Source organism: Phocoena sinus, chromosome 19 (assembly GCF_008692025.1).
Source record: "Phocoena sinus isolate mPhoSin1 chromosome 19, mPhoSin1.pri, whole genome shotgun sequence".
Lineage (NCBI taxonomy): Eukaryota > Metazoa > Chordata > Mammalia > Artiodactyla > Phocoenidae > Phocoena > Phocoena sinus.
Genome location: NC_045781.1, coordinates 44,830,151 through 44,844,306, shown reverse-complemented (window position 1 = coordinate 44,844,306; position 14,156 = coordinate 44,830,151). Strand labels below are relative to the sequence as shown.

At 48.0% G+C, this 14,156-nt stretch overlaps 1 protein-coding gene across 2 annotated transcripts; it reads left to right on the top strand.

Annotated features, from left to right (window-relative positions):
* The first annotated feature begins 407 nt into the window (after window positions 1–407).
* On the top strand, window positions 408–14,021 carry MARVELD3 (MARVEL domain containing 3). 2 transcript variants are annotated; one of them, XM_032613734.1, is made up of 3 exons: window positions 408–825; window positions 3,321–3,448; window positions 12,415–14,021. In XM_032613734.1, the coding sequence occupies exons 1-3, from the start codon at window positions 437–439 to the stop codon at window positions 13,050–13,052; spliced, it is 1,155 nt and encodes a 384-aa protein (XP_032469625.1). In that variant the 5' UTR covers window positions 408–436; the 3' UTR covers window positions 13,053–14,021. The 2 variants fall into 2 exon arrangements, with proteins under 2 accessions (XP_032469625.1, XP_032469624.1); XM_032613733.1 differs by lacking the exon at window positions 12,415–14,021 and adding an exon at window positions 7,233–7,916 and having other exon boundaries at window positions 429–825.
* The last annotated feature ends 135 nt before the right edge of the window (window positions 14,022–14,156 follow it).

Sequence of the window (14,156 nt, the reverse complement as noted above, 5' to 3'; positions counted from 1 at the left end):
CATGTGGGATCTTCCCGGACCGGGGCACGAACCCGTGTCCCCTGCATCGGCAGGCGGACTCTCAACCACTGCGCCACCAGGGAAGCCCAGGCAGCCCATCTTGAGGGGTCGCGAAGCGGATACTTCAGGGCCGACGGGGCACGGCGGGAGGGCGGGAGTCCCCTCCTCTGTGTGCGAAGCAGCAAGCCCCTCCAGGCTCGCACCCCATCCAGGCGCACGCGCGCCCAGACCCCGGGCCGCGCTCAGCAGCGTCCCCTGCCGGCGCGCGCGCTCAAGTGAACGCTCTCCTGGCCCGCAGCAGGGTTAGTGCGCGTGCGCGCAGGTGAGCGTCCCGTCCCGCCCCGCCCTGCCCCGCCCCCGGGCTTGGCCACCTGCCGGGGAAACTTGTGGATTGTTGCCCTCGGGTCGCTCAGGGGCGGGGACACGGAACAGAGCCATGGAACAACAGACGTCGGGGAATCGCGAGTCCCGGGCCCGGCCGAGAGAGCGGGACCCAGACCGGCACCCCCGCCCGGACCGAGAACGCCACCCCGAGAGACAGCGGGACAGAGCCGGGGACCGGCGCAGGGAGAGAAACGGGGGCGGGCGGAGGGACGAGGACCGGGATAGGGGGAGGGACCGGGAACCCCGCCAGGACAGACACAGGGCCGGGGACCATCGTGGCGGTGAACAAAGAGTTTGGGAACAATCCCGCCAGAGTCGGACGCGGGACGGACCCCGGCGGCCGACCTGGGACGCGGCCCCGCCCCTCTGGCCCGCGCCTTGGGAAACCGCGGAGCCACCGCCCCTGCGGAAGGAGGGCCTCGGACGCCGAGGACCAGAAAGGTGAGGTGGGGCAGCGAGGGCCCTCTACCTCGCCCCGGAGGAAGCCTGGGTCTGAGGCCATTCTGCGCGGTTCTGCTGTCCCGGCTACTTGTCCTGGGAAGCTGGTTTAAAGGAAGTGCCATTCTTCCCTTTTGAGCTCTTAGAGGTGACCTGGGAGGGAAGGAAGACCTTACAGTGCCCCACACACACACAAACACACTCCTTGACCTGAACCTGATGAACAACGCAGAGACCTACCCCCCACCTCCCTCCACCCTTCACCCCCCTGCCCCCCACTTCCCCTTTAGCAGTGGAAGGACCGGGGACCAGGTAAAGAGGAAGAGAGGACTTCAGGACTAGAAAGGGAAGGGGTGGGAAGGAGATTGGGTGGGTTGGGTTAATCTGAGTCCCCTCTCTGACCCCCACCCATGTGGTCACAGGACTGCCCCTTGGGGCTTCAGACCCTTGTCCTGTGCTCCACAACCAGCCCTCCCCAAAGTCCGGTTCCCTGGAGGCCCGGGCCTAATAAAAGACCAATGAAAAGCTAATAGTTTAATGTGTAATCCCTTCCAGGGGTATATGCATTTCAAAACCAGACAGCTGGGAGAAGATACACTTTTAGCCAAAGAACTGAATGTACCTAAAACTCTGCACAAAAGGGCAGAGATTTTTTTTCCCCCTTTGTCAGTGAGGTCTTTCTGGGCAGCCTCATTCAAACCCCATGATTGTTTCAAACCCCACCCTCCTGAATGAACAAACTTTGCCATCACTACCTTGTAGAACAGAGTTCCCCCATAAGGTCTGTGGGGTGAGAGCAACGTGACGTGCTGGAAGACTGAGCTGGGAGAGGGTAAGGACGGAAGGAAAGAGAGGTGGTGGTCCTAGACCCCACTCCCCCTCTAGGGAAGTGGTCTCTTTTCCATTGCACATTCCATCCAACTCCACAAATATTACTGAATGCCCAGATTAGACGCCAGGCCAAGAAGGAGACAGGCAGGTACTGGAGTGATGACTGCCTTCTGGTTTTTGCCCTCGTCCCTAGGAGGAGTCCAGGCTCCTCTCTGCTATGGAACTTGGAGGCTTAAGCCCAGTCTCTCTTCTGGTTGTGTCCACACAGCGGGAAAGCTATTATCCTGAGTTTATGTTACATTATCTAGAACTAACTAGCCAAACTGTGACAAAGGGTGTGCCCAGTTACAGTCACAGGCACTGGCTACTGTCTCCCTGCCTAAAGCCACACTGCATTGCAACTGCCAGGCCTGGGAGAATCCAGAGCTTCATGTTTAGGTTTCCTTCTAAACTGGTGTCCTGGCCCCCCTGTCCCCACCCCCGCCAAGCCCCAAAGCTAGTGAAGGGAATACTTTTGCTTCTTCTGCTCACAGTTGGTGGTTTAAAACCAAGAGCAATTTATTTCTGTCTCTCCTCCACATAATAAGCATGTATTTAATGGATGGGAGGTAGGGCCAGAAACTACAGAGATCTACTCACGGTGTCCACAGGACACTGACAAGTAAACAGACCAATTTGCAGCACCTGTGAAACGTGCCACTCCAGCGGGGGGACAGACACAAAGAGAACAGAACTGGGGTCCTGACCGGGCTCTGGAATGTTTTCTGGAGGAGATAGCCTCAAAGCTGAGTTCTGGAGAAGGAGCAAGAGGCTGTCTCAAGCAGAGAAGTCATTTCCACGGTGACCTGGAGGCATGGGAATGCAGGTCATGTTTTGGGGCGGGGAGAGGGGCAGTTCACTATGGCTGGGTCTGTGAACATGAGGTTGTGAGTGGAGAGAGATGAGCACGGGCCCTCCCTTGCTGTGCTTAAAGTTTGGACTTTATGGATTTCAAATGCAAAAAATACATGGTGAGATCTATGTTCTAGAAGGATCCCTGGAGCCCAGCTAGTAGAATGCAGCCCCCACCGTTCACCACTGAATCTTGGACAAAGCCCAGGATGTGCTGGATAAAGTGATAGGGAAGGGTGTGTGGAGGGGGGGGGGGGCAGTGAGGAGAAGGAACAGAATATTCCAGGGCTGGCAGAGGAATAGGGAGAGATGTGAAGATGTCCAAAGTTGTCTGTACCACCCATAGTCTAGAGAATGATTGTGGATTCAACTCTTTCCAAAGTAACAAGGGAAGGAAGAGAATGCCAGCCTGGGCATCAGTCTTGTGAATGCAAACTAGTTTTGAAGAGGGCCTAGTCCTCACTGAACTGAAAAGCTCCCCCAGGTGGCTCCCAGCTACCTGTTAGATATCCCCCGCAGGCCAAGCCAGCATGGGAGGCGGGGCTCAGAATTACTGAGATAAGTGACGTGCTTAATTAGCAGAACTGGGCCAAGTGTTTGCAGGCCTTGTATAGCCAATAAACCAGAAAATCCTCTGGAATATGAAATCTGTGGCAGATTTTCTGTTCTGTGCATTCTTTAATGTCTGAGCCCAGCGTGAGGTGTCCAGAGTTCTAATGCTGAACAAGCTATTGAATTTGAAGCCCGCTAATGGCCACACATGTGTTTGATTATAGTGAGCCCACTTCAGGGAGATATCCGCTTTCGACCCCCAGGCCTGGAGTACAGGAAGTGGAATATTACCAGTCAGAGGCTGAAGGGCTCCTGGAATGCCACAAGTGCAGATACCTGTGCACCGCGAGAGGTGAGCCATTTTGAAGGCAGTTTGACCAATTACTTACCGTTGCTGGTGGTTCTGGACGGGGTCCGAGATGATGGAGCAAAAATTCAAGCCGACTTCCCTTTTGGTTTCCTCGTATTTTCGTTTTCATACCTGCGTGAAGTTCACACTTTCTAAAGAAGGGTAGGAACATCTGAAAGGGGCGGCTAGGTTTCCCGTGTTTCTCCTCGGATGGGCCCGGATGTGGTGAGGCAGTCGTGCCTGCAGTTTTCAGAGCCAGCTCTGAGTTGCCGGCTGTCAGAGGGGGACCCCTCTGGCAAGGCAGGCCGAGTTAAAGAGAGATCACCGGAGATGGCAGCCAGGTTGAGCTCATGCCACAGGACAGGAGATCTGATGCCTAAACCTGCCATTATGGCTTTTAAATGTTGTTGACTGAGACCCACAGTAAGAAATAGGTTTCACATTAAGAACAAGTTCACATGTGCACGCATGTGCACACACGCGTCATGAAACAACACGCCATCACCTATGAAGGGCAGTAACTTCTATTTCATTGAAAACAAACAAAAACAAAAAACCACACTTATTAGAATCCACAGTATGAAGAACACTTAAATAATATGTGTCAGCTCCAAGTGTGGTTTCCCAGAGTTCCCATCCTAGCACCAGGCCTGGCCTTGCCAACAATGAAGAAAATCTGGTTTGTCAGGGTGAAGAAAATCTTACCCTTATGGCTCACATGATTGGGTAAGAAATTTTCCTCAGCTACCTATGACTAAGAGGGGAAAACTTCTTGGCCTAAGGGGGAGAAATCATGGAACTTATACCTGAAGATGTCTCTTTTTTATGTATTTATTTTTGGCTGCATTGGGTCTTCATTTCTGCGTGCGGGCTTTCTCTAGTTGCGGCGAGCGGGGGCTACTCTTCACTGTGGTGTGCGGGCTTCTCATTGCGGTAGCTTCTCTTGTTGTGGAGCACAGGCTTTAGGTGTGCAGGCTTCAGTAGTGGCACATGGGCTCAGTAGTTGTGGCTTGCGGGCTCTAGAATGCAAGCTCAGTAGTTGTGGCACACGGGCTTAGTTGCTCTGTGGCATGTGGGATCTTCCCGGACCAGGGCTCGAACCCGTGTCCCCTGCATTGGCAGGGGGATTCTTAACCACTGTGCCACCAGGGAAGCCCCTGAAGATGTCTCTTAGAGTGATTACAATGAGATAAATTATTATGGGATTATGTAGAACTTTCATGGAAGAGCTCTAGGCAATCCAGGTACAAGAATCCTCGCTCTAGTTTACGTATGTTGGCACACCCCGTTGCTTTTAATTCTCTCAATAACTCCTGAGGCTCAGAGAGGTACAGTAAGTCATATAAAGTCACACAGCAGTTAAGTGGAAGAGCTGGAATTGAAAGTTAGAGCCTGACTCTAAGGCCTGAAGTGGTTTACGTGCTTGACCTTCTTTTCTCGATGATATAAAGAATAGGAACAAGCCAGACGCTCTTTAACAGGTTTCTCTCTAGAGGTATTCTTCAGCGACTGATTTACCAAGAGGAGAGGGCAGAGCTTGAGGCCCCTGATTTAGCTCTGATTGCTTCTGGCTATTTGGTTGGGCCTAGATGTTGGGTTTCTGAGTCAAGATAGTGAAAGGATAGTTCAGCAGTCAGAAGCTAACAAATGAGGGCTTATAAAGATCTCTGGACACGCAGGGACCCATATAAATACACAATGCTGTGTTGTGTTGAGAGCAACAGCCATTAAACACTGGGAACTTGTCTCAAACAGGAAATTCACACCTGGGTAAAGGTCACCTGAAGATTTTCAGCCTCGTCTTAGAGTAGATCTTTTGTGATTTCTTTTCCTCATCAGTGAAATCATGTCCTCCTCCGGCAAACTGGCAAAAATGGGAGGCAGCTGTGGCTCTCTCTAACTTCCTAGGGAGACCCTGCAGTTTGGGCTGAGTCACCCTTAGGAAGTTCAGTGGAACACTGACAAAAATAGATAAGCCCCGAATTCACGGTTACGGGCAGGACTCCTCAGCTACTAAAATCTTTAAAGGCTGAGGATAAAGATCAGATAAACAGCAAGTACAGACGTCACATGTGCATATCAGATCACTAGGAATCCTGTCATATATAGGTTGTGTTATAGGTTTATTATTTGGAGGGACTGGTGAGGAATTACAAGTTCCCTGGGGAGAAGGTACATGGCCTGCTCCCCTCCTGGCTCCCTCTGATGATTTGCATTTGGAGCAGCTTCCCCTTTCCCTTTTGTCCTTTTCCTCTTTCTTTAGACCTTTGGTGCTCAAATCATGATGGAGAAGATTGTAAAAGGAGAGCTAGGCCAGTGTAACAAGGAAATTGTGAAGAAAAAAAAAAAAGGGTGATGTTTGCATTCAGCTTCATGCAAGGGCTTGATGTTTCCCTTACTTGCAAACCATCCTTAAAAATTTAATTTCATTCTCTCTCCAAACGTTGTAATCTCTATAGTCAGTGGTGCTGTCTCTCACTCAGAGCCTGGAGGTTTAGGTTTTGAGATGGCTTCTCACTGCCAGTGGCATTGACTTGTGACCACACTGAAAAGGTTCAGAGGGCAGTGGTGGGGGTTTTGCCCCCCAACTTGCATTCTCCCTCCCCCTTTTATATGCTTATTTAATACCCTAACTCAGTGCTTATGGGACTGAGCCTATGTCAGCACGTACAACTCCCAGCTCAGAAGCACCCAGCTTTATATGATGCTGAGAGAAAGAAGTAACACACAGAAGAGTGCATTAACTGTATGATTCCATTTGCATGAAATTCGAGAAAGACAAACCTAGTTCCTAATGACAGAGAGCAGATCAGTGGTGGCCTGAGGAGGAAGGTGAGGGGTTGACCACAAGGGGTGACTAGGGAACTTTCTGGGGGGATGAAAACAGTCTATATCTTGATTATGATTACATGGCATACACAGTTGTCAAAACTTACTAAGCTGTTTGCTTAACGCGGGTCATTTTGTTGTGTATAAGTTATATAACAGTAAAGCTGACTTTAAGGAAAGTAGCCAGCTTTGGTGGAAGATCTGGGGCTCTTTCATCGTCCAAGATAAAGCAGCCAAGAGTCCTGAAAAACTCCAGCCCTGGAAAAATATCACAGCCCAGATGTGCTCTTTAGGGAAACGAAAAGAAAACAAAATTAAACTTTAAAACATACTTATTGAATTAAAGTCTAAGAACAGTAAAACCAATTATGTTTCTCTAATTCAGTAAGCCTTATAGGTTTAATTAACTTAACCTTTCCTATCCCTAATATATGTGAACGACGGTTAACATTGTGATGGATAACTTCCATGCTTTTTTTCTAACGTCATTATATTTTTTAAGCACTATAAGTTCCTTCAAATTTGGAGAAATTTCCTCTTTCAAACTGAAGATGGCCACAAAACATATCTAAAGAGGATATAAGTATTTTTCAGTCTTCTTGGCAGGGAAGGGCTAGGGCAGAGAATATTCTTGGCTTCCATAAAGGACACCTTTCTTTCTGCTCACTGGCCTGATTTCTGCCTGCATCGTCCTGCAGCCCACCTGGAGCAGGCTGCTTTGCTCTTTTGAGAGTTAACCCTTTGGAGTCCAAAGTACCTCTGACATCATTTCTGGAGACCACAGTTCCCTGCTACCATCTAATGCTAATCATGTAGCTTTGGCTGCTCAGGCCTTCCAGGGGGCAGAATAAAGAGCTGGCTGTGGTGTGAGCTGCCACGGGGAAGATAGGCCTCAAGGTGGAAGTCTCCAAGTGCAAAGTAGCATCTCTCAAAATGGTAACACGCCCTTCTTTTGCAGCCTGCTGCCAAATGCTGGAGGTTCTCCTGAACTTGCTGATCCTGGCCTGCAGCTCTGTGTCTTACAGTTCCACAGGGGGCTACACGGGCATCACCAGCCTGGGGGGCATTTACTACTACCAGTACGGAGGGGCTTACAGTGGTTTCGATGGTGCTGACGGGGAGAAAGCGCAGCAGCTGGACGTCCAGTTCTACCAGCTAAAGCTGCCCATGGTCACCGTGGCAATGGCCTGCAGCGGAGCCCTCATGGCCTTCTGCTGCCTCCTCATCGCCATGGGCGTCCTGCGGGTCCCGTGGCATTGCCCCCTGTGGCTGGTGATTGAAGGCTTGTTGGACGTGCTCATTGCTGGGGCATACATCCCAGCCTTGTACTTCTACTTCCACTACCTCTCGGCTGCCTACGCCTCTCCCGTGTGTAAGGAGAGGGAGGCGCTGTACCAGAGGAAAGGATACAGTGGCTTCAGCTGCAATTTCCATGGGGGAGACATAGGTGCTGGAATCTTTGCTGCCCTGGGCATCGGGGTCTTTGCCCTGGGGGCCGTGCTGGCCATAAGGGGTTACCGAAAGGTTAGGAAGCTGAAAGAGAAGCCTGCGGAAATGCTGGAGTTTTAGGCTTTTTAAAACGTTCCAGGGCTTCCCTGGTGGCGCAGTGGTTGAGAGTCCGCCTGCCAATGCAGGCGACGCGGGTTCGTGCCCCGGGTCCGGGAAGATCCCACATGCCACGGAGCCATGGCCGCTGAGCCTGCGCGTCTGGAGCCTGTGCTCCGCAACGGGAGAGGCCACAACCGTGAGAGGCCCGCGTACTGCAAAGAAAAATAAAAAAGTTCCGAAAAACTTGAGTGATGGAAGTTACTCTGAACCACTGTCTTTCGTGGAATATTTTGTTGCAGAACTTGCCAACCCTTGGAAAGTAACAGACCAATTTTAGTTTGCTGGGCCTAGCTCCAGGGTACATAGAGCAGCACTGCCTGATGTAATAAACCCTGGTCCTGGAGCCCTCTGTTGGCGAGGGACCAACCATAATTACTTTAAAAAACAAAAACAAAACAACAACAAAAAACAACCGAAACTAGAGCCCAAGACCCACAAGGAAAAGGCATATGCTGCAGCAAAATGCACTTCTTGAGTGAATAAAGGGAGATAACCAAGTGAATTTGAAGAAACTTATCCTCAGAGTTCACGAAAAGCCACACAGACATGAAAAAACATTTCAGCCTGAAGTTCTCTAAACACAGCGGTCTTAAGCAGATTAGCCTCGAATTTTGTCCTCACTGAACTCTAGGCCCTTCACTTCCTTAATGCTCTGGATGGCAGGGGATGGGGATGCTTGGGAAACTGCTGCTGTAAGATGTAAGCTGGAGGGAGATGTGGGCTGAGGAAAGAGGAATCAGATTAATTCACTGGGTTGCAAAGGAGGTATTCTAACAAGCCCCTTACAATGGGCTTGAAAGGTCAATAAGTGTTTTGTACCTCTTTTAAATGTACCATTGTACGACACATTCAACCCGACATCTGGAATTCAGGATCCATCCAAAATTAAAGAAAGTAAAATCTTTCCCAGGATAAGTATGCTACTTTTGGCCAGACAACTTCATGGGTTCTTACTGCATGTTAAATTAGGACTTATGGCCCATTATAATATATTCTTGGTACAAGTGAATATGTTCTTTGCTTTATATGACTCCAATAAAAATCCAAAGAAAAATTTTAATTTGGAGGTGATGGTTCTCTTTACAATATGTTTATAATATTATTTTCTTGTCACATTTAAAAGATGAGTTCCATTTGGGTTTACAAAAGGAAATACATACTGTTGCTTGTATATGATTAGAAAACTTCTTGAAGAATATATAAGAATGTATTAACAGTATTTGCTTCTGGAGAGGAAATTAAAAATTTTTTTTCATTTTATGTAAGACTTGACTGCACATGTCTTAGTCTTATTTTAGAAAAATATGTTTTAATTTGATTTGCTTTCCTCAGTTTTTTCACATTTACAGTGAAAAGGCAGATAGTAGATGTTTAGTTAAGCAGAGTATTAAATGATCAGCCACAAAAGCAGCCTCACCCCAAAAGATGCTATTTTACAATAAAAGTCTCCTGTCTGTTTCAGTTTCCACTTCCCTCTACAGTTTATCCCTCCATAGGGATAAACCGCTAGCTCTAGTAGCCCACTCTTTTCTTTTCTCCTGATGTCTGTGAATCTTTCTGCACTAACAACATGCTTGGAAATACTTGAACCTGTTCGATGTTTTCAGCAAAGCCAGGTCAGGCCTGGCTGGTGCTCTGATAATATCCAGTGGCCATATTTCTTCATCATTGGCCCCAGCAACAGACCATTATTCCTCTTGATTGTTGCAGTCAGTGGAGTGGTTGACAAGATCTATCAATAGATATATTACATTTCAGCCTGGCAGATATGGGCTGCGTGGATTATGCCGCTGCTGTTTTGGCAGAATCTTGTCCCAGAAGGAAACATTCAGGTTGCCCACATCTTGTAGTAGCACGGTATCCCTGCTTCCCTTCAGGGGGTGAGAGATTAACTGCATGCAGAAGGAAAACCAAGGCAGAGAAAGGAGTTGGGTGGGGGAGATAGCCACTCCCTGTGAATTAGAATGACGTCTGGGTCAATTAATTTGCGCTGCTTGTAGGGAGAGAGTAGCCAGTAGCTTATGGTGCCTGGGAGGAGAGTGGGCAGTTCTGGTCTGATGTTATTTTCAGATTTAAATTAGAGGAATGTAGCTCCTCAACTGTCAGAGCCCGTAACTGCTGCGTTCCGTGGACCTCCTAGGAATTTGTGTGGGCCCAGCAGGAGATGGAATCAGCAAGCTCAGTAGCTGTTGCCTAAGTACATGAGACATACTGGTCTTTAGCTGCCCAGTTTATAAACGTTGTGGTACCCCCTTGTGTATCAGAGGGTTTTCCTGACTTCTGGGAAACCATGCTTTTCATAAATTTGTCCCTTTTCTTCTTCTTCTTCTTTTTTTTAAATATTTATTTATTTATTTTGGCTGCACCAGGTCTTAATTGTGGCATGCGGGATCTATCCCCAACCAGGGATTGAACGCCAGGCCCCCTGCATTGGGAGCGTGGAGTTTTCCCCACTGGACACCAAGGAAGTCCCTGTCCCTTTTCTTCTTAAATCTCTTATTAATCCCCTTTATTTTATTTTTTTTGGCCGCATTGGGTCTTCATTGCTGCACACGGGCTTTCTCTAGTTGCGGCGAGCGGGGGCTACTCTTCATTTCAGTGCCCAGGCTTCTCATTGTGATGGCTACTTTTGTTGCGGAGCACAAGCTCTAGGCGCCCGGGCTTCATTAGTTGCAGCATGTGGGCTTAGTAGTTGTGGCATGCGGGCTCAGTAGTTGTGGCATGCAGGCTCTAGAGCACAGGCTCAGTAGTTGTGGCTCACGGGCTTAGTTGCTCTGCGGCATGTGGGATCTTCCTGGACCAGGGATCAAACCCATGTCCCCTGCATTGGCACGTGGATTCTTGACCATTGCACCACCAGGGAAGTCCCCTCTCCTTCCATTTTATATATGTTACTGGGTAGTATCACCGTCCACTTGTATAACATTTTATAATTTTCCAGGTATTTTCACATACTTGCTTTCATTTGGGCCTCATCCCAGCCCTGTGGGATAAGACAGGGAGGCATTACCTTCATTTGTCAGATGAAGTGTCTGAGGCTTAGAGTCAGTGACTTGGGCACGGTCACAAGGCAGTAAAGAGTGGGGATGTGAGCCTGGCATTCCCACTCTACGTTCATATGCTTTTCTCTTAATTCTCATCTCTGACCCCTGAGAGAACAACAGGAGACCTTCGCCCAGGAAGATGCCTAACGAGAGGCTGGAGCCCCTGTCAGTGACAAATGAAAGGGTACTTTGGACAAGTCGACATTCATCTCCATTCACCTCTTGGCTTCCACTGCCTCATGGCATTTGTGGGTTCCTTAAACTTGTAAGAACCCCCCCCAAGTGAAGAGGCCAAGTATCCAGCAGTAGGATCCTGGCTGAATAGACTGGTCCACCCACACAGCGGGCTTAGAGGCCACGTAACAGAGCATGTGGACACTGTAGGAGCTGATCTGAAAACATCTCCAGGAAGAGTAAAGCACAATGCAGAGCAGTGTGTGTGGTGTCCTCCCTGTGACACAAGCAGGGAAAGGGGGGATGAAATTCAGATTTGAGTGCTTTTACTTGCATAAACGAACGCTGGAAAGTTATATCAGAAAATAATGAAAGTGGTTGGGGGTAGAGAACAGGGTGGGCAGGGACATGGGTGATTTTTCTCAGTTTATGCCCTTTTATGTCATTTTGATTTTTTTTAAACTTTAAAATAATTATAGATTCACAAAATGTTGCTAATATAGAACAGAGGTCCTGTGTATCCTTAACCTGGTTTTCCCCAGTGGTGACTATAGTACAAAATCACAACCAGGAAATTGACACTCTCCAGAACTTAGTTAGATTTTACCAGTATTACATGCACTCATGTCTGTGTGAGTGTAGGTCTGTGCGGTTTTATCACCTGTGTAGATTCGTGTGACCACTGCCACAATCAGCTACAGAACTGTTCCATCACTGGAACTTCCCTACGCTCCCCACTTACAGTCACACCCATCCCCCTCCCGCTCCCCCAATCCCACTCCTCCCTGACAACCACTAATCTGTTCTCATTTTGAGACTGTTATGTAAATGGAATCATACAGTATGTAACCTTTTGAGACTGGCTTTTTTCACTCATCATGAATCCCTTGAGATCCATCTGAGTTCTGAGTATCAGCTGCTCATACCTTTTCATTGCTGAGTAGAGTTTCCCCTGGGGATGGCTGTACCAGATTGTTGAACCATTCGCCCATTGGAGGGCATTAGGGTTTACTGTGGCATCTGTGTACATGTTTTTGTGTAGACCAAAGTTTTCATTTCCTTAGGATGAATGCTCAGGGGTACAGTTGCAAGGTCACATGGTAAATGTACGTATAGTTTTTAAAGTAACGGCCAAAAGTTTTTCCACAGTGGCATTTTGATTTTCAAACATGAGTATTAAAAAACAAAAACCAAGGATGTTAATGTTGAGTCTGACCATGTCCTCACAATCAGGTGGTATTTCTCTTGCCTGACCTAGAGAGCTTTCCTGGGTAAGTGACGTCAGTGTTAAATTCCCAATCTCTCTCCTCCTAGGTGTGATACAGATAGTGGAGGTGATATTGAATGGGATGGTTCTCATGTGTATCGTGGCCTCCTACTTTGTCCTTGCTGGATTCAGTGCCAGCTTTGCCAGCGGCGGTGGCTTTGGGAACGGCTATTACTCACCGTTTGAGGGCACTGAGCTGGAGCAGGTTCGGCAGCTGGACCAGCAGTACACGATCCTCCGGGCGCCCCTGATATACAGCGGCGTGGCTGTTTCTCTGGGGCTGGGTGTCCTCACCTTGGGTGTTTTACTCCAAGGAGCCAAGAGTCTAAACAAACTGCCGGGGAAGTGGCTCCTCTTTGAGGCCGCCTTCAGCCTCCTCGCGGCATTGGGCTACTGCGTAGGCATCGGCCTTTACCTCCACGCGGCCTTGCGGATCAATGCCACAGACACCTGCAGGACAAGAGAGAGGGTCTATGCCCGCAGGGGTCTCACCTGGATGAACTGCCAGCTGGCAGGCACTGATGGAGCAGCAGCCACCTTTGCTTGTCTTCTGGTGGTGATGTATGGCGCCAGCGTGGTGCTGGCCCTGCGGAGCTACCGAGAACAGAAGCACTACAAGGACAGCCAAGAACAGCACGGCAATTATAATGATGCACCAGAATACCTGTGGTCTGGGATACTCTGAGATCTACTACTGGAACCTAAAAGTCAACGCAGCTTCCTTATTTCTCTCAAACACCACATTACATAAATGTGGTTTTCATGTACTTGATTTTACAAATGTTCCCTTTGGCACCAATGCAAAGCTAGATGATCATCCCATTTTTCTATCAATGTCTTTGTTGGCTGAGAGCTAGAAAAAAAATACCTCCACCTTCGCTACAAATATCAACACTGGAAGTTTGCATATACGCTTATGGTTTGACTCTCTTACCAAATGGTAAGGTAATAATACTGAGTAGCCAGAGAAATTCTGAAAGATGAGAACAACACATCAGGGGTAGCAGGCCCAGTGTTACAGTGGAAATAGCTTGCCTGACCAAACTAAAGTCACTAAGAAAAACATGCCGTTTCCCCCTGTATTTGATCCCAGGGGAATGATTATAAAGCATTTGTGTGATTAGATTCCAAATGAGTAATTACATTCTGGCTCTCTCCTGGAAGAAAACTCTCCTGCCCATTCGACAGTATACCATGACTGTATGGGTCCCAGAGGTTGGATCCCTGAAACCTGAAGACAGGTAGGTGCTTTTGGCATGCATGTTCCTCCTCGGGATTCCTGGGATAGGGCTCAGATAAAATGGTTTTTGCCACCTTTCCAAGCTAGTTGCTCTCTTATTTCAAGTCATTTGATTGGAATTCACTTTCCTGAAATATTTTATAATTTCCTGAAATATGACGCCTCCAAATAGTGAGAAATAAAATTCATAAACTTCTTAAACGTGTTATTCAGCTGAGTACAAAGATAAAGCAGTTGACTTTACTAGACTATACAGGCGTTTTGGAGCCTTCTTTATTTCTGCATCCCTTCCAGCGCCCTACAGAGTAGGCCTTCAAAGGTCGATTGTAATCTCTCACAATTCTGAATTGTTTCCATAATGTAACAGATCATTAACACTGAATCTCAAAAATAAAGTTCTTTCAGTAATGTTAACCTAAAGTTTTATAGCTGTGCTTATACTTTACAACTAGCCTCAGATATTCCGTTCATGTAGGATGCAACTAGAAATATACATGTTCTTATTATAAAGGGTAGTTTTTCTAGTTGCCATCTTTTTTTATAACATTG

Coding starts and splice junctions, on each gene's coding strand:
- MARVELD3 (XM_032613734.1), top strand. CDS start 437: ATGGAACAACAGACGTCGGGGAATCGCGAGTCCCGGGCCCGGCCGAGA. Junction 826..3,320: donor GGACGCCGAGGACCAGAAAG/GTGAGGTGGGGC, acceptor GTTTGATTATAG/TGAGCCCACTTCAGGGAGAT. Junction 3,449..12,414: donor ATACCTGTGCACCGCGAGAG/GTGAGCCATTTT, acceptor CTCTCCTCCTAG/GTGTGATACAGATAGTGGAG.